A 20,754-nucleotide genomic window follows, 5' to 3' on the forward strand; every position below is an offset into this window, starting at 1 on the left:
AGCTTCACGGAGAACACTTTGCGTGCCGACTTCGACTGTCGAGCACACGAAAAACCTCTCCCTTCTTTCTCTTCCTCCTTCTCTCCAAGAAAAAAACCAAGGAACCCTCCAAATCTCAAAACCGTTGCCTTTCTTTTTTTTCCCCTTCTCTTTTCAAAGCCAAGAAAACAAGGTGAGGGATCACGAGGGCCTGCCAATGGAAGGATTTGTGGAGGTGCTTTTAGGAAATAGGAAGAGGGGAGCATTGAAGAACGAACATGGATATGGTAAAGTGCAGAGCTACAAAAATAGTGAAAACTTCTGGCTAGCTTCGTCTTCAACGCAGGCTATATCATACAAAGGTTGCAGGTGAATCATGGCAAAGGACACCATTTTAGAGCAAGCAAAGCTCTACTGGCAAAAATTCGCTCAAGAGGGCTATAGAGACCAACTTAAGAAAAATGGCCCTCACTCAATTCTCTCCATCTCCGCTACTGCCACTGTCAATTGATGACGACTTTAATGTAACCATTCTGTGATGAAAATCTGGAGTGCTCACAATTTTGGACCCTTTCTTGTGCTTTACGAGGGGAATCAAAGATTGAACAACATCTGTCATAAGAGGACGATAATCTGGCTCAGGCTGAACACACATTGCGGCTATGGCAGCTACCTGCACAACATTTTTTGTCATTCAAAATCCTTCGGTTTCTTCTTTACTATTTTCTATCCAAAATCACCCATTTCAACACCTACAAGCACAAATAGCAAGCAAACTTGAATTAGGTCCTTTACTGCAAATTGTCCCTCCATGACCGACAGATCCACCATCTCCACAAGCTTGTCCCTATCTGTGAGTCGTGGAAGATCCTGGAAGCAATGTCACCTTAGAAACGGGTTGCAAGTATAGAATGCTCATTCACCCATTTGAAGATTACCCAAGATATAAGAACACCCTGCCCGGGTGGCCTTTTCATGTTAACTGGGACGCGTCCTGTGAGAAGTTCCAACAAAACCATGCCATAGCTATATACATCGGACTTCATTGTCAAATGCCCCGTTAGTGCATACCTTCAAAGACATTGGAGCACATCAAGAAACTCTGAAAGAGCTCAAAAGATCTACAAAGCCTATACATAATTTCTCTTCATTCTTACTCTAGGGCAACATAGCCGTGGGTTCCCAAAATACGAGTTGAAACCAACCCTCCAACCTTGTTAGATCCAAGCTTAGCTAAACCGAATTCGGACACTTTGGCAATGAAATTGGAATCCAGAAGTATGTTGTTGCTTTTGAAATCGCAATGTATTACCGGAGGACTCACGCACTCATGGAGGTACTCAAGACCCTTTGCAGAGTCTAGAGCTATTCTCATGCAAGTTTCCCATTTGAGAATTGGAGGATTGCCAGATGTTCCTGCACCATTTAACGATAAGTTGAGAGCAAAAAATGGAAAATTGAAGTATTTTTGCTAAAACATGTCGGGAGCTAACACAGCATGAGCCTCAGATTGGCTCCATTAGTGAACACACTCTCCGCGCTTTTCATTTCTTGTGAAGGACATAAGTTCAGGAAAACAAGAGGGCCCATACCATCTGAATACAAGTGTTCTTGAAGGTTTCCATTCGGCATGTACTCATAGACCAGCAACCGGTGATCTTGATCGGCGCAATAACCAAGCAAACCAACAAGGTATGGAGGATGAAGGCGGCTGTCATAATAATCAATATCTAATTCTCCTAAATGATTTTCTCATGTTAAACTGATCATTTAATATGGGGAAGTGCCAAGGGAGAAAAAAGCTAGAATATTGGTTAAGCTAGCAGACCGGCCACATGTAGGGATCCAAAGGGGTGGCCATCTACAAAAGAGCCATGTGAAACAATGGGCTAAAAAGACCCTAAGGTTCAGCCCATTAAGACTTCCAAAATGCTAAGGTTCCAAAATTCAAAGGTTATGTCCAAAGGTCAACCTTAGGAAAATTGGATGCTTTGTGTGTGACCAAAAAAGTCTTTGTACATCCCTACTTGGGAGGGGGCGAGCCTTTCTTCTAGGGGATGAGAGAGAAAGCCACACACACACACACACACACACACACACACACACACACACACACACAAGCTCCCTTTACACAAAGGGAATGAGGGACACATGTCAGCTCCCTAGGCCAGATGCCCACAAGGTGTGCCCAATTCCTATTGGATGGCCTTGGAGGTGTAACAATGAGATTTAGGCTAGAGTAAATCTAGTTTAATTAATTTAAAAACACTTAATAAAAGAACCAATGAGAATTAAGACCTCTAGAAGACTATTGGACAGTCTCCCAAGGGGTCCAACGAGCATTCAGTAGCCCAATGGCTTGCCTAATTCCTATTGGCCGGGAGGCAAAGGTGTCCAATGAGAGTTTAGTTTAATTATTAAATTACCTAAAGCTCTCACAAAAGGGGAAAGGGGGACACATGTCAAAACGCTATCACTTATGTTGTTTAATTGTCATTAGCTTGACTTGGGGAGGTCCAATGAGGGTAGAGCAAAAGCAAATAGCAAGAGGGCTCGCCCAAGAGAGAGAGAGGGGGCTGATTTTTGCAAGGCATTATCACACACACACTCACACACAGTCTATGTGTGAAGCAAAGAAGACTATCTCTTCCCAAGCTTTAATGCAGAGCTCATCACCTACTCCAAGCTTGTGAGATAGAAGCCTACATCGACACACTCTTGGCATGTGGATGCAAATCCAACCAAGAGCCAAGCTTCAATGCATGCTCATCTCCTCTACCAAGCTAATTACTAAGCTAAGCTATGCTAATATGAGTGATTATGTGAGGAGATGTACATCTTTCTCGTAAGATACTCCTTCTTCCTCTCAATCTACTCTCATACCCTGCTAGCTCTCACCATCTTCGAAGGTGTGTGAGGTCTTGGGTCTGAGAACGGGGATAATTAAAGTTGTGTTTGCTAAGTGTTTTGCTTAGTGCATGAAGCTTTCATCTTCATTGCACTAGCTAGTCTTGAAGGAACACAAAGAATTGTATTGTACAATGTCTCTCTTGATGGGAGAAACCATAATACAAAGCCTTTTGGAGGGGAGACCGGCTCCATGCAAATCCGGTCCTCAAGTGTTGTCAATAGATTAATCCACAAAAAGCTTGGTACCATATGATAACGTACACACACAATTAACCTATTACATAGTTAAGAGCCTACACTAAACACGAGCATATTAGTGTATGCTTGTGAATAAAATTATTGAAAAAATAGAACAATGGTTTGGATGCTAGAAATTTTGCCTAAGCCAGTGTTTTCTGGATAATTTTATACACAATTTGCAATTAGCATTGCACTAACGGGTTAAGAGATAGGACTGTGCATGCAACATCTCAAAAGTGTAGAGTTAACGCAATCGCTGAGGACCTCATGCTCTGCAGCCGTGATGTCAACAACCAGAGAGAGGCCTCCCTCGCCCTCCGCAACCCCAGTCACTAGCTCCACGGCGCACATCGACTATCGAGCTTGAGTTGGACGCAATCGCCTAGTGCAGCAGTAGACCCCCACACGCACACGAACTTCTAGTGCAGCAGTAGACTCCCACACGCACACGAACTTCTAAGGCTCGATTGTCCAAGTTGAACTCCGTACGTAAATCGCACGCTCTACAAACTTGGTGGTCATCCAGGTGGACGTCATCGATTGAAGGACGCCCAAGCAAGCCCAAAACTAAGGCCTTTCCTTAGCAGGCCAAAAAGGTAGTGTGTAAAGACTCAAGGGGTGGAGTCTCTTTCATAAATTTTTTTGTATATTTTCCTACTTTCAAATATAAAATTTAGAGGTAAATTTCAAAATACGGTGACTGCCAGTCTACCATGATCTCTCTCTCTCTCTCTCTCTCTCTCTCTCTCTCTCTCTCTCTCTCTCTCTCTCTCTCTCTCTCTCTCTCTCTCTCTCTCTCTCTCTCTCTCTCTCTCTCTCTCTATCTATCTATCTATCTATCTCTATCTCTCTCTCTCTCTCTCTCTCTCTCTCTCTCTCTCTCTCTCTCTCTCTCTCTCTCTCTCTCTCTCTCTCTCTCTCTCTCTCTCTCTCTCTCTCTCTCTCTCTCTCTCTCTCAGGCAATCGCCTCATCGAGATTCGCAAGCCTTGGTACAGAGGGTGGTGACGAGGCCGTGTACGGTCATGCCTCCAGGCTCCAAGGGAGTAGTCACAGAGTCGCAGGGAAACAGCTCGAGGACACGTAACTGATCTGCACCGACTATCATGAAGCCTTGGAGTCGGCAGCCGTACTGACGGACAGCGCTTCTGCATCTTCTGCCACGCTCTCAGTACCGATCGCTTGGCTCTTCAAGCACCTCCTCACGGCCTTGCAGCTTCCACATCTCAAGGATCTCATGCAACCAAGCTGCCTTTGCTCACTGCCGACTCCTGACTGAGCCGAGTACACTGGATATGGAGAACTCCTTCAGCCACTGTCGAGAAATTTGCTGTCTTGCCAGGAAAGCACTCGGCTTATGGCTGTGAGAGTTTGTGAGAGAACTCAACAAAAACTATATGAAGGAGTTAAACCATAGATGCCATGAAGACTAGGGTTTGGAAAGAAGTGCAATCAAAGAAGACTCACTCTTTGTCTCTTGCACTCACACACACAAAGAAAGAACACAAAAGAGAATGTCAAAACAATACGAAAATGAAAACATCAAGGCTATGGTCATATCGTATCATGGGTAATATGAAAGGGTTAATAGATGAGTTAATGGCATTCAATCTTGACTGACCAAATAGGCTACGAATTGTTCTTTGGAATTGTAGTTTTGTGCTTACCATAATATATATATTTTGTCTAGTGATTGGGATTAATTGTGTGTACAAATCCTCTTGGTTCATAGCAACATAACTACGCTTACGTCAAAAGAAAAGTTATAGTCTATGTGAGGTAGTATGATGGGATCCGGTGATAGAAGTATTTCATTAAACCTTTCTGGGCCAAAGAGAAACACTATACATTGTTGAAAGTGTATTTTTCGGCTAATCCATACATTAATTCTAATAGATCGTACAAAGTGAAAGCGATAGAAATGATCATCATGTGGGTTATTCATCTAGGATAGTATGTGAGAAATGTAGATATGAGAGAAGTGAAGAGATGAGAAGTTTCCCTCCCAAGCCCTATTCTTGCCCGTAGGCAATAAGGATACTGCGGGGAGAGCTGTACCTGTAGAAAAGAGAACCTAGAATTTGCAGAGAGGATGAATTACTAAGAATGAGAGAGATAGGTTTGGTTAAGGAGATGAGATTAGATACATACATATATGTTGGATTAGAGATGAAAATGAAAACAACAAGAAATCAAGAAAACATCAATGTAGAACACATCTTACTTGAAACCATTCGACACCATTATTGATGGGAGAGAGAAGAAGAGGGGAGAATTCAACGTTGATTGATACGCCAAGTACAACACCTTATTTGATTAGAGTTGATCTTCCAAGGATAGCGTACAAGAATGGCTAGTCTTCCTCTAGGAGAAAGTGTAGGCTTGGGCTTATGTTAATGGGGCTAAGTACAATTAGGCATTACTACTCACTCCCTCAAGAATTCCTCTCATCAATGGCTTGAATGCTTGAGTTCCTTTTCAAGGAAGAAGAGGTCCCCTTTTATAGGTGAAGGGAACCCCAAAGGGTTTACACAAGAAGAGAGGAGCCAGTGTGAATAGGAATTGGAGAAGTTGGAAATGAGCTGTCCCTGCATGATGTGGGCAGACTGGGGTCCAGTATTTTGATCATATCTCCAAATAAAAAAGTAAACATACAGGCAGAAACTTCAGCTCATTAGCTACGATTTTCATTTTAAAATCACTTTCCAATTAGGATTGGAACCTTGTGTAAAAAATTCATCAAAATAGGGTCCATTTCTGGCAGCAAAAGTCTTCCCGTGGTCCCCTTAGCATAGACTTTCATTTAATTCCAAAGGACACCTCATGCCATATGAAAGCATGACATTGCTCCTTGACAAAGTTTTGTAATCATGCTTGCAATAATGCATTAAAATAAGTGTATCTTTGAAATCATGCCACCTAGTGTCCCACTAGGATTTGATTCCCTCCTAGTAGCTATTTAAAAAGAAATATAAGAAAAGTATAAAAAATATATAGAATATATATATATTGGAGTTTACCCTAGATATAGGATCTAGCTAGGGTGTGAGATGATAATGAGATAGTAGAAATAAAGAATCAATGCTTTTTGCCCCAAGTTAAAGAGGCGGAGCTATTGAGCATTTCCCATAGTATTTTCTGATGGTAAAGTAAGGATATGTTACCCTTGAGAAAAATAATAGGATGAGCTAGAAGGCTTATTATTATACTTAAATATGCATATGTACATTATAGGAAAGATAATTATGTATCTAAAAAGTTACAAGATAGATCTTGTAGCATGCGTTCCCACTATGTACGTGTCACAGCACGACATCCACCCCCTCTAAACCTGCACATCCTCCGGTATATGCCACATTATTTCTTTCTAAGATCAGCCCTCTTGTACATCTTCCTTGCTTTCTTCTTCACTGGATGATTCCAAATCTTCATCTTTACTTTGATATTTACCTGTGGTTTGCTCTTCTTCCTCATCAACATCTTCTGGATCATTGTCTCCTCTTCTCTTAAACATTTTGATCCTTTTTCCTACAATGGGAATCTTTACTTATGTACCATCTAGTTCAGGCAAGCTGTAAGTAGCATTTTCATGCACATGCTTTACAAAATACGGTCCAAACCATCTTTTTGAAAACTTATGCATGACTGTTTGCTGGTTATCAAGGCTACTATAACACACCAAAACCCAGTCACCTTTGTCAATTGCTTTGCTCCTGAGTCGATGTCGCTTATCAAAGTATTCCTTGTTTTTCAACCTTGCATTTTTGAGTCGTTCTTTTGCAGCTTCAATGTCTCCAGGTCTTCTCTCTAGCTACCTTATACGTAGTGCAAGGAGATCTTCCTTGCTAAGCCCCTCTTGCCAAGGTAGTACATTCCATGTGGGAATTGTATCTTCAATCGGCATCACTGGCTTTTGACCATACATTAGCTCCGCAGGCATGTAGCTTGTTACTGAGATATGTGTTGTACGATCAGCCCATAAAGCATATGGTAACAGTTTTGGCCACTCACCAACTCTTCCTTCGCAAGCCTTGGCCAAAGCTTTGATGATAGGAGGATGCCCTCTTTCACTCTTTCCATTGCCTTCAGGGTTGTAAGCTGTAGAAAGAGAAAGATTGATTCCTAATCTAGAAAAGAACTCCCTTGCTTCTTCGGCATCCAAATCACCTCTATCTGCAGTGATTTTTCCCACACAACCATAACGGCAAATCACCTCATCAAGAAGGAATTTTCACACAGCTTCTGTGGTTTTAGCTCTTAATGCTCTTCCTTCAACCTGGTTAGTTAGGTCCTCTCGTGCAAGAACCAAGTATCTCATCTGCCAGAGTCCTAGAGGCATTGTGACTAGATCCACAACCCATTTATAGTGCATGGCTAGTGGATATTTAGGGTGCAATCCATTGATGGGGGCTTTTCACAAGCCAAGCTCCCATACCCCTCTTCTCTCGTCCCCACCCCATGAAAACCCCCTCTTAGGGAGGGAGTGATAAAAGGCATTGGAAAAAGTAAGAAAAAAATAAATTATGATCATGTAAATATATAAGAAAGGTAAAATAGGCCACCTCATGCCTGCGGGGTAGCCCATCCCCACCTTGCCTCCTTTTTTCTTCACTGTTGCCCCGCCGTGTGTACCTTTTCCTCTCCTTCACTCAAAAGGTCAACCCCCTCTCTCTTCCCCTTGTCCTTTTTTCTTTCTCTCTACCCTCAAGCTACCCCACCTCTCACCAATAATGCATTATAACTCACCAATAATGCACCCTAACTCACATGCAACTTACCCTATCTTCCAAAATAGTATACCCCACCCCCTCTTTCTCTCTCCTATCATATCCCATGACCCAAATACCCCCCTCTCTCTCTAAAGGGCGCCATGTATCTTGTCTTGTAGCTAAATAACCTCCCCCACACTCACACACACTCAGTTTCACTGAAAAAGGTGCCCACAGACCCATCCCCACCCGGTGGTTACCTGGTTTTTCTTGTGTTCCCACACATCTGCACACAGATTCACCTCTCGACACACTCGCCTCTCTCCCCTCTTGTAATTACTTTATTCTCCATGTCATCTCTCACTTTTTTTTCATCAACCCATCTCTCTCTCTTAGTCTCTCTCTCATGAGACTGCTATTCTGGCACATATACACACAGCCAGACAAGTGGGGCCCACAGTCACATGGCCCATGTAGATAATGATTTCTTCATTTCTAAATTCTAGAATTTCTCCCCCCTCCTCCCCTATATAAAGAGGGGTCACCATCACACTAAAGACACACACAACATCACCAAAGAACACACTATGCACTGTGTGTGCCTAGTGCACACACACACACCGACACCATCACCATCACCGCAATCACCATGCTTGTCTTGAGCATGACCTCTACACCCTTGGCTATGGAAGATGAAGGGCAACTAAATGAAGGATGATGGCCATAACCCTCGTGCGAGTCTTCGCCATCAACTCCCACCTATCCGCCATGTGCTCTACCACTCTCTCCCTTCTCATTCCCCTACCCTATGCTCCCCATTTCATCGCCTTATTCTCTAAATAAAGCTTGAGGTTTTGTGAGTATGTTTTCCTGCAATGTTTTTCCTGTGTGAGGTGTGCGGAATCGCCACCTAGTCTTGTGTTTGGAGTGAGCTTGTGTATGTGTGAAGGGTGTGCGGATTCGCCATCCTTCTGTGGTGCCTAAGTACTAAGCCACCATACCCCCTCCCTCACTCTCTCTCTCTCTCTCTCTATTGATCTCATTTCCCTTCCTCTTCATCATTACTCCCAAGCATCCATCTCTCTTGTATGAAAACTTTGTTATGGTGGTGTGTTGTTTGCGTCCTAGCCGCTGAAGCTAGGTGGTGCCCCCTGTTTGCTTTACCATGACAGGCTCGAGGCACGCCATTCGGTCCCCGGTGTTTTAGAGGCCGCCGGGGTTCGGGGTTCGCTTTGCTCCCGTCATTTGGTGCCCCCACTGAGGATCTTTTCATGAAACCCTTCAGTTTACAAGACTGAAACCCCTAAACTATTGTGAATGGATGAATGGCTAGCAGGATTGGCTAATTCGACGACAAAAGAAGAAGAGCTCCAAGCACAACTAGACGAACTCCGCATCTCCATGGAAGCTCGAGTGCCAGGCATAACGGTAATCGATTTGCAGTGGGAGAGTCAACCAACACGCCAAACCCAGTGGATATACATAGGCCAAGTGCCAAGAAGAAGAAGGAGAAGGTCAAAAACATGTCCGCAACCTACAACCAACCCACAACAACAAAATGGAAGGAGCTCTACACAATAGAGAATCAACACTATTCTACTTTGAGAATCGGGTAACTCAAGTCACCGAGGTAATTATCACAGTCAATTTTCAAGTCGCACCTGATGCTGCAGCACAGATAACGGAATCATTGGCTCACACTCTCACTAGAGAAACTAGGGATCTACTGAGTTTGTTTCAGGAAAGAGCACCACCCTCTCCCACAAGCTTGGACAGTGACTAAGCACCTCTAAGCTTCACATGAATCAGTACAACCTACCTCAAGACAGATCACACATACCAACACGTGTACGCTCAATCAAGGTAATACTGGATTTGAAGGCTCACTACCAGCACGTCAATGACACCATGCTGGGTGGGGAGCGATTTTTTGAGGTTCTGGCATCAGATCAACCATTTGTCCTACCTTTGGTACAAGGCAATGTACCGTTTGAAGTTTTAATCTATATCCTAGTATAAGAGGGTATACACGCCTCCTTGTAAAGAAGAAAAAAAATTTTGCAAGTTAAGCAGTGAGTCTTTCTAGCTCTCTCTCTCAGTAATCATGGCAAGTGTAGCATTTCCAACATTTAAAGGAAAGAATGGGGAGGATTTGGTAACAGACTTCCTAGATGACTTTGAAGTAGCATGTGTAGTGAGCAACAAAGATACGGATGAATCCCGGGTTAGAATCTTTAAACATCTCATGAAGCTAGAAGCTAGATCATGGTACAATGCACTTCCACAAGCAACCAAGGAGGACTGGAACCCTTAAAAACCGCTTTTAAGAGGCACTTTGGGGGAGGTACCACTTCAGAAAAGTTGTGGGACAAGTTGAGAGACTTGAAGCAGGAGGGTCTTTTAGAATATGCCACCTATGAGTCCAAATTTGTGGATTTGTGGGAATGGTGGGTTGAGTCACTGGCAAGGGGAGAAGCTGCACCGATTTCCTAAAAAAAGATTGGTTCACACATGGCTTATGGCGCTTCTCAAGGAGAAGGTGAAAGGTAGATTCTCAGCTACGTACGAGTTAGCCGTTGAGATTGCTCGTCTTAAGGACAAGAAGCTGCGAATGAAAGCCAAAGAAACTGAGTCAATAGAAACAGCAACATCACATCGACCAGCAACTACGACAACCACCATTCCACCACCACCACCGGCTCTTGGGGTAAGAGATGACCAACAAGTTATGTTGGCCCATATTACTGACCAACTGCAGAATTTTTCTGTCCACTTAATACAGCAAGGGAGGAGTCAAGAAAGAGATCAAGACCCTGGAAGAGCACGATGACAAAACAGGGAGTATCATTGATACAACTGCAGAGAAGACGGTCACGGTATGTACTACTGTCCCAAACCACGACAAAACTATAATAGAGGAGGTAGGAGGAACCAATTGTCACCCCCTAGAGAAAGAACACCCCCACCTCGAGCACCACCCCCACCAACACAAATTCTATGTCCACCCCAGACACCACTACAAACATCCATCCCACCTCTTCCACCAGTCCCACCACCTGATCGCCCTGTAAACATCATAAGGCTAGAAGAGAAAGGAAAAGTCGTAGTTGTGGATCCACCCAGAGCAAAGCAGAGGGACAAGGATAAGGAGAAGGTAACCTTTTTAGAACCACTTGAAGCCATGACTGTGAAAAGAGCTAGGAGGGAGAAGGCTACACAATCAGATGATGAGAGAAGCATGAGAGGAGAAACTAGCAAGAGGCCATCCAGGCCACGATGGAAATTGGGCATCACCGACTTCCAGCTAGGGGAAAGTTCTAAGCCCTATGATCTAACACTGGATGTGGCAGAGCAAGGACCGAAAATTACATGGCCACAGCTGCTACATCTTGTACCTAAAGTAAGGCGACAATGGTCTAAAATGGTAAGTACAAGACGCTCCAAAACAAAGGTAGCCGGAGCAATTTCGGGATGCAACATGGATGACATCCTTCCAATTGTCAACGTAAACATAAAAGGAAAGAGGGTTGGAAACACCTACATTGATGGAGGTGCACAAATCTGTGTAATGAGTGAAGCTATGATGCTTCGATTAGGGCTCGAGGTTGACAGGCCTTCTCTATGCAAGGCAAAGATGGCAAACAACGCAAAAGTAAAGTGTGTGGGTGTGGTAAGTGCCGTGAAAAGAAAAGCTTTCAACACTGAGGTAGAGGTAGATGTTTTTTTGTAATGCCTACTAAGGGGGAGGGCTATCCACTAATTTTGGGAAGGCCATGGTTGATGGCCATGAAGGCAAAACAGGACTGGGGTACTGGCCTTCTACGCATGACCGGTAAGAAAGGGGAGATAATCTACTACGACATGAGGACTGGAAAGCAGAAGCAAATGAATCTGGAAACATTGGCAGATGAAACCACTAGCGAATCTTCCAGTTCTGAGGAGGAGACCACATCCACCGACGAAAGTGACAGTTCCATTGATGTGATGGGTATCATTATGAAGGATCCACAAAGGGTAAGCACAACTGGTGATCCATCACCAAAAGGGCAACCCAATGAAGAGGAGAGCAAATCACCTCGCCTAGGAGGAAGTAGGTTGAAGGGTATGTTGTCTACGGAATTAACACTTGAGGAGAAAGATAGTTTTTTGCAAATGTTGATGGGATTTCCTAACCTGTTCGTTGACAACTATGAAAGAATCACAGGCATTACAGTGGTGGAACATCATATTAAGCTGAAGGAAGGGGTTAAAAGAGTTGTGAAAAAGCTACGACGACTGGGGGTCATACAAGAAAAGGCACTCTTGGCCGAGGTAAGGAAACTGCTAGAGGCGGGATTCATCTATCCTGTGACGCCTAAAAAGAATGGTAAGTGGAGGGTCTATGTTGACTACAAACCACTAAATGCAGCTACAAAGAGAGACCACTTTCCTCTCCCTCTCTTGGATGAAATTCTGAATGAAGTAGCGGGTTTTGAATGCTATACCGTCTGTGATGGTTATTCTGGATACTTTCAAATACGCATAGCCTTGGAAGATCAGCTAAAAACCACTTTTATCACGCCATGGGGTTGTTTTGCATACAGAGTTATGCCATTTGGTCTCACAAATGCACCTGCCACATTCCAAAGATATGTCACATATGTTTTTCAACCGTTCTTTGGAACATCTATAAGAGTGTTCATTGATGATTTTTGTATACATAGCTCCCGTATTTCACATTTAGAAAAGGTAACTGAAGGTTTGGCCAGGTTGGAGAGCCTAGGTGGGCAATTAAATGTGGATAAATGCCACATTGGGGAGAGTAAAGTCATTCTACTAGGCCATGAAATTTCAGCAAAAAGTAACAACGCCGACCCAAGTAAGGTGTCCGCACTCATAGCCCTACCTTCACCAACGACCGCACGTCAACTGGTCTCTTTTCTACAGAAGGTGAGGTACTTAAGTAGATTCATACATCTACTATCACAACTTGTTCTACCACTGCAACAACTCACTCAAAGATCAACTTTCACTTGGGACGAGGAAAGCGAACATCACTACAACAAGGTAAAGGAGGTCTTAGCCACTCTGCCAACTATCTCACCACCTAAGTGGGATGAAAAATTCATGTCACCTCAAGTGTTGGTGATGACTCATTGGGGGCTGTGCTACTCCAAAAGGATACGGTGACATCTTTCATGAGGCCAATCTACTTCTCTAGTCGAATGATGACATCAAAAGAGAAAGGTTTCACCCATGTGGAACACTTAGTCCTAGCTCTAAAATTTGCAAATACAAAGTTTAGGTCATATTTGCTGCCTAAGCAATTTGTGATTCTAACCACGGATGAAATATTTCCCTATGTTGTACAACACATGGATGTGCTTGCTAGAATTACTAAATGGCTAGTTCGTCTGCAAGAGTTTGACTACACGGTACAGGTAGAAAGCACGACAAGGGCAAGTTTGGGGGGACTCATGACCTACCAAGTCTTTGAAAGTAAGGAGAAGCAATCTAAGGAAGGAGAAGTCCGATTACCTCCAGTACCACCGATGGTAGAAGGAGCATACTCTCTCTACTTTGATGGAGCCTACAAGCGAGCGTCCGACAAAGCAGTTGTAGGCATAGTGGTCTTTGATGACAAAGGGACAAAGATATTTTATTTTGGCCAATTTTTAGATTCACATTCTAACAATGAAGCTGAGTATGCAGCACTAACCAAGGGTCTACAATGGTGTGTCTCACAAGGTGTACAACGCCTTAATGTATTTGGGGATGCTCTACTTCTGGTAAGGCAAGTAAATGGAGCATGGACATGCAATAATCCTAGTTTAAGGACTCACTTAAGTGGTGTAAAAACCTTGTTGGGTAAGTTTGAAGAAGTTCAAATACACCATATCCCAAGGGCTCAAAACCAAGAAGCAGATGCCCTAGCAAGTGAAAGACTACAGGAAGTGGTGCTTGGAGCAATAAAACTAAAGCTCCCTCTATTTCAAGGAAGTGATGCCATGCCTGACATCATGCATTTTTTGGAAACAGGGGAATGCCCATCATATTTAACAAAGGGACAGAAGCAATGGCTGACGCGGAAGGCCACAAGGTATCGACTCATCAATGACGGTTTGTACTGTAAGGGTAAGGACCAAATACTCAGGAAGGTCCCTCTCTCTCAGGCAATCACGAGAGTAATTGCTAGTTGTCACAACGGGGTTTGTGGTGGTCACTTTGACCTAGACATAACAAGTAGGAAAATCTTGCAGACAGACTTCATATGGCCTAGCCTCAACCGTGATGTACACCACTGGTGCAAAACGTGTAAGTTGTGTCAAAAGGCCGGCACTAGGTCACTTATGCCTGAACCACAGACACCTATTCTCTCATATGGCCCATTTGAAAAATGGGGTATCGATGCCATTGGGCCATTACCTAGGGCCAACTCAGGAAAATTCTACATTATCATGGGGGTCAACTACATGACTAGATGGGCAGAGGCTACAGCCACCACTAGAATCACAGCGGTAGAAGTAGCTAAATTTATTTACGAGCACATATGCTGTAGGTTTGGCACACCTTTAGAGATCATATCTGATAGAGGGCCAGGTTTCAGAGCAGACTTGGTAGGAGAATTAATGCAGAAACTGGGCATTGCAAGGAGGCACTCTTCACCATATTACCCTCAATGTAATGGGCTAGTTGAAAAGGTAAATGGAATGGTTTCTAAAATTATTACAAAGCAAGTAAACAATCATCCTGGAGACTGGGATAAGTATCTACTACCAGCTTTATGGGCCTACAGAACTTCATTTCGTACATCCTTGGGATTCACACCGTATCATCTAGTATTTGGTAAGGAAGCAATCTTGCCCATTGAAGTGCAACTACAAAGTCTCAGAGTAATGGCAAGCCAGCTTCAACAGCCCAACATGCATTTGAGAGATCACATCATCAACTTGGAAAGACTGCAGCTGGACAGAGAAGAAGCAATAAATTATTATGCAGCACAAGCAGAGCATAGACGGCTTAGCTTTAACGAGCATCTCCGGAAAAAATAATTGAAGAAAGGAATGTTGGTGCTCCGCTACGACAATCGCTTCGACACGCGCAAGGATAAGAAACTCCTACTCCGATGGGAAGGTCCGTTCATCATCAGGAAAAAGTATGCCAATGGAAGCTACCAGCTTATGGAGGCTGATGGAAAACTTCATAAAACCAGGGTAAATGGTTGGCGACTTAAACCTTATTTTCTTCGATTTGACCAGGCTCCACCAATTGACATTCCAGACGATGACACACCATCACCCGCCACCTCCGACGATAATGATCAAACAGATGAGCTAGAGATATGAATGCCTCTAGACAAAAGGGGAGGGCTAATGATGGGGGCTTTTCACAAGCCAAGCTCCCATACCCCTCTTCTCTCGTCCCCACCCCATGAAAACCCCCTCTTAGGGAGGGAGTGATAAAAGGCATTGGAAAAAGTAAGAAAAAAATAAATTATGATCATGTAAATATATAAGAAAGGTAAAATAGGCCACCTCATGCCTGCGGGGTAGCCCATCCCCACCTTGCCTCCTTTTTTCTTCATTGTTGCCCCGCCGTGTGTCCCTTTTCCTCTCCTCCACTCAAAAGGTCAACCCCCTCTCTCTTCCCCTTGTCCTTTTTCCTTTCTCTCTACCCTCAAGCTACCCCACCTCTCACCAATAATGCATTATAACTCACCAATAATGCACCCTAACTCACATGCAACTTACCCTATCTTCCAAAATAGTATACCCCACCCCCTCTTTCTCTCTCCTATCATATCCCATGACCCAAATACCCCCCTCTCTCTCTAAAGGGCGCCATGTCTCTTGTATTGTAGCTAAATAACCTCCCCCACACTCACACACACTCAGTTTCACTGAAAAAGGTGCCCACAGACCCATCCCCACCCGGTGGTTACCTGATTTTTCTTGTGTTCCCACACATCTGCACACAGATTCACCTCTCGACACACTCGCCTCTCTCCCCTCTTGTAATTACTTTATTCTCCATGTCACCTCTCACTTTTTTTTCATCAACCCATCTCTCTCTCTTAGTCTCTCTCTCATGAGACTGCTATTCTGGCACATATACACACAGCCAGACAAGTGGGGCCCACAGTCACATGGCCTATGTAGATAATGATTTCTTCATTTCTAAATTCTAGAATTTCTCCCCCCTCCTCTCCTATATAAAGAGGTGTCACCATCACACTAAAGACACACACAACATCACCAAAGAACACACTATGCACTGTGTGTGCCTAGTGCACACACACACACCCACACCATCACCATCACCATCACCGCAATCACCATGCTTGTCTTGAGCATGACTTCTACACCTTTGGCTATGGAAAATGAAGGGAAACTAAATGAAGGATGATGGCCATAACCCTCGTGCGAGTTTTCGCCATCAACTCCCACCTATCCGCCATGTGCTCTACCACTCTCTCCCTTCTCATTCCCCTACCCTATGCTCCCCATTTCATCGCCTTATTCTCTAAATAAAGCTTGAGGTTTTGTGAGTATGTTTTCTTGCAATGTTTTTCCCATGTGAGGTGTGCGGATTCGCCATCCTTCTGTGGTGCCTAAGTACTAAGCCGCCATACCCCCTCCCTCACTCTCTCTCTCTCTCTCTCTCTCTCTCTCTCTCTCTCTCTCTCTCTCTCTCTCTCTCTCTCTCTCTCTCTATTGATCTCATTTCCCTTCCTCTTCATCATTACTCCCAAGCATCCATCTCTTTTGGATGAAAACTTTGTTATGGTGGTGTGTTGTTTGCGTCCTAGCCGCTGAAGCTAGGTGGTGCCCCCTGTTTGCTTTACCATGACAGGCTCGAGGCGCGCCATTCGGTCCCCGGTGTTTTAGAGGCCGTCGGGGTTCGGGGTTCGCTTTGCTCCCGTCACCATCACGATGTCGAACATTTGAATACACTTGACAAGTTACACATGTCTCTACAAACTGAGATACATCTTTATACATACCCTTCCACCAGCATTTTACTTTGTGCCTACATCATCTCCCTCGTCAATCATTTGTGACTCATCTTCATACCTTGCCCTTGATAGCATATCTTCCACTGTATTGTCTTTACCTGCAATGTGGTTAAACTCAGGATTTAAGGACTTAATGTAGGCAATCCACCGCAACATAGCAATGTCTGGAGTTGAGCATCTTGTAATCATCCCAAGAAGTGGTAGACAATCTGTTTCTACAACCACACATGCACCAACTAGGTACTCTTTCCCACTTTTCAAAGCTGTAACCATACCCCATAACTCTCTCTTTATCTATGGATAGTTTCTTTGGCGAGCACTTTGCACCTTTGCTCCAAATCTTACCACATACATGTGTCCTTCTTTGTCATCTTGCCCTATTGCCCATCCAATCCCTCTAGGATTGGTGTCTATTGTCACAATTACTGACCTTTGACACTCATAGTCTACCTTTCTCAAAGTTGTTGCTGACTGGAGCAACTCCTTTAGCTTTTTCATGGATTTTACATGTGCTTCTGTCCATTTAAACTTCTGATTCTTTCTAAGCAGTTGATAAAGAGGATCAGCTACATGTGCATAATGTGGAATCCAAATAACATAGAAGACACATGCTCCCAGAAACCTTCTAACCTCAGTGATACTAGTGCACGTTTCTTTCATTCTTTGGATGGCATCTACCTTTGTTGGACAAGGTTTCCTACCATATGGCCCGCACATGTGTCCCACAATAAGCACTTCATTGACACCAAACATAGACTTTTTCCCTGACAATGTAAGATTCACTTCTTCCAACCTAGACAAAATTTTATCACAATCATTTATGTGATTTACCACAAACCTGCGACATCCCTTGAGATCCAAAGCTTCATCTTTGTCACTTTCTTCACATCCTTTGATAGGCAAATCATCAATGAAAGGCATTGTGATTTGAGGAATAAAGTACCATGATGAATAGGAATTGGAAAAGCTGGAAATGAGCTATCCCTGCATGATGTGGGCAAACTGGGGTCCAATATTTTGATCATATCTCCTCAACCGTGGCTCCAAATAAAAAAGGAAAAATATGGGCAGAAACTTCAGCTCATTAGCTACGATTTTCATTTTAAAATCACTTTCCAATTCGGATTGGAACCTTGTGTAAGAAATTCATCAAAATAGGGTCCATTTCTGGCAGCAAAAGTCTTCCCGTGATCCCCTTAGCCTAGACTTTCATTTAATTCCAAAGGACACCTTATGCCATATGAAAGCATGACATTGCTCCTTGACAAAGTTTTGTAATCATGCTTGCAATAATGCATTAAAATAAGTGTATCTTTGAAATCGTGCCACCTAGTGTCCCACTAGGATTTGATTCCCTCTTAGTAGCTATTTAAAAAGAAATATAAGAAAAGTATAAAAAATATATAGAATATATATATATTGGAGTTTACCCTAGATATAGGATCTAGCTAGGGTGTGAGATGATAATGAGATAGTAGAAATAAAGAATCAATGCTTTTTGCCCCAAGTTAAAGAGGCGGAGCTATTGAGCTTTTCCCATAGTATTTTCTGATGGTAAAGTAAAGATAGGCTATCCTTGAGAAAAATAATAGGATGAGATAGAAGGCTTATTATTATACTTAAATATGCATATATACATTATAGGAAAGATAATTATATATCTAAAAAGTTACAAGATAGATCTTGTAGCATGCGTTCCCACTATGTACGTGTCACAGTACGACACCGCTTTGCTTTCCTGACCCTCAGTCCCTCGGTGTTACCAACTCACTATCAGCAGCAGCGTGTAATCCCAAACCTGCTCACACTTGGAACTCTACTTTCGAGAAGACGATCAACAGCGTGCCCTCCCAAACCTACTCACACGCTCAATTGTGGAACTCTACTTTGGAGAAGACGCAGCGGACTGGCACAAGTACATAGACGCAGTGGACTGGGAGGAGTCTACTTAAGGCTCTATACAATTCCACATGGCTCTGCGTACCTTTCTGCATGCCTTTCTGTGAATAGGAATTGGAAAAGCTGGAAATGAGCTATCCCTGCATGATGTGGGTAGACTGGGGTCCAATATTTTGATCATATCTCCTCAACCGTGGCTCCAAATAAAAAAGTAAAAATATGGGCAGAAGCTTCAGCTCATTAGCTATGATTTTCATTTTAAAATCACTTTCCAATTCGGATTGGAACCTTGTGTAAAAAATTCATCAAAATAGGGTCCATTTCTGGCAGCAAAAGTCTTCCCGTGGTCCCCTTAGCCTAGACTTTCATTTCATTCCAAAGGACACCTTATGCCATATGAAAACATGACATTGCTCCTTGACAAAGTTTTGTAATCATGCTTGCAATAATGCATTAAAATAAGTGTATCTTTGAAATCGTGCCAACTAGTGTCCCACTAGGATTTGATTCCCTCTTAGTAGCTATTTAAAAAGAAATATAAGAAAAGTATAAAAAATATATAGAATATATATATATTGGAGTTTACCCTAGATATAGGATCTAGCTAGGGTGTGAGATGATAATGAGATAGTAGAAATAAAGAATCAATGCTTTTTGCCCCAAGTTAAAGAGGCGGAGCTATTGTTTATTTCGAATCTCCTACTCCTAACCTTGGAATGCACACAATTACATTCTAACCCTCTAAAATGGCATTGGCGGATTCGAGCGCAGGCACGGTAGAAGTTGAGAGCCCTGGCTTAGCCAACCGACCAGCAGGTGGTCGTAACCTGTACACTTAACCATAAATTAAAAAAAGAGTACGCAGCGCGCTGCTGTTGTCGCTTCCGACCGCCCATGGCTGCCTCGCCCTCCTCCCCCATCACAGGTCGACACCTGCCTGTGAGCAAGGTTCGCCTCGCACGCCCGACCTCCCCTTCCTCACCCGCGCGTGCTGCTTGTGGAAGTGATGCATCCTCTTGGCATATTCGTACGATTCTGCATTATCTTTTATTTTTTGCAATTGGGTACCCCCTACTCCCCTTAACTTTTGAGCTTACACCTCTCCCTTTTCATTTGTAAGCAAGAGGATTTAATAATTTGTTCGCACGCGTCGGTGCTCCGTGTGCTCAAGTTTGCCCAACACTTGTCTCATCAAGTTACTCCCTGCCAGCTTTAAACATCGAGAGATTTGTCGCATTTCGAACACTTCACACCCTTCGACTGGCAAGCCACCAAAGTGGGAAAAAAACGAGTTCGTTCCCCTGCAACGATTGGCTGTCAACTTGAAGTGGGTGCATCTCGATGTCTCTGACTTCGATTCAGGTTCGGTCGACTCCGACGAGCATCACATGCTGCATACTATCCACCAGACACCTGGTGAGCTCGAGAAAACACCAAATTGCACATTTCCCAATGCGGCCCAACCGCCTCGAAACTGGCCCCTGTCAAAACTTCGACGGTCCATAACTTGCTATCCGTAGCTATGATCGCCAATCCGAAAAGACCGGCATGCTCCACAACTCGAGCACTTCCCGTGTATGATATCACACCTGCCTTGACCAACCACCAGTGCCCGCCCAATCCGGCGAGGATCTACAAACGCATCTCCCTTCAGCCTACCATATCTTGCACATCCGGGCGCCGTTTGGAGAGCTGTCTGAACGATCTTCTAGAGCATCTTGAACACCACATTTTGGGGCACATTCCACGCATCTCGAACACTTTGACCTGCAGTCCCAATCAGCCCACTTCGAAGGCCCCCTGGCCTTAAAAAAACACTTTAAGCCTGCATTTTCGTTGCCACTGTCCTGCCAAGGTCTACCACACGGGCTTTAGCCCTTTGCCATGCACATGCTAGCACCCTTTGCACTGCATAGCACACTTTATAGCGCAGAACAACTTTGGCTGCACCATCATTGCCCACCCCCTTGTTGAACATTCATGTTCAACCACAAACAGGCCTATTGCACTAAAAAACTGCTACA

The 20,754-nt window shown here is 43.7% G+C and overlaps 1 protein-coding gene across 1 annotated transcript; it reads right to left on the reverse strand.

Annotated features, from left to right (window-relative positions):
* Positions 1-451: 451 nt before the first annotated feature.
* On the reverse strand, positions 452-20,234 carry LOC147428289 (putative serine/threonine-protein kinase PBL7). The gene is made up of 6 exons (XM_086496826.1): positions 20,144-20,234; positions 1,572-1,718; positions 1,137-1,395; positions 918-1,050; positions 757-849; positions 452-652 (listed from the first exon to the last, which is right to left on the reverse strand). Exons 1-6 carry the CDS (start codon positions 20,232-20,234, stop codon positions 452-454), a joined length of 924 nt encoding a protein of 307 aa, XP_086352952.1.
* Positions 20,235-20,754: the final 520 nt, after the last annotated feature.

This window comes from Adiantum capillus-veneris, chromosome 23 (genome assembly GCF_014529385.1).
Source record: "Adiantum capillus-veneris isolate H3 chromosome 23, ASM1452938v2, whole genome shotgun sequence".
Classification (NCBI taxonomy): Eukaryota; Viridiplantae; Streptophyta; class Polypodiopsida; order Polypodiales; family Pteridaceae; genus Adiantum; species Adiantum capillus-veneris.

Bases quoted from the DNA above. Each gene is read 5' to 3' on its own strand.
- LOC147428289 (XM_086496826.1), bottom strand. From the start codon at position 20,234: ATGGACCGTCGAAGTTTTGACAGGGGCCAGTTTCGAGGCGGTTGGGCC. The intron at 1,719-20,143 runs GTGTCTGGTGGA...AAAATCATTTAG, and splicing joins TGTTTTCTCGAGCTCACCAG to GAGAATTAGATATTGATTAT. The intron at 850-917 runs GTAATCTTCAAA...CATTGCTTCCAG, and splicing joins AGGGTGTTCTTATATCTTGG to GATCTTCCACGACTCACAGA.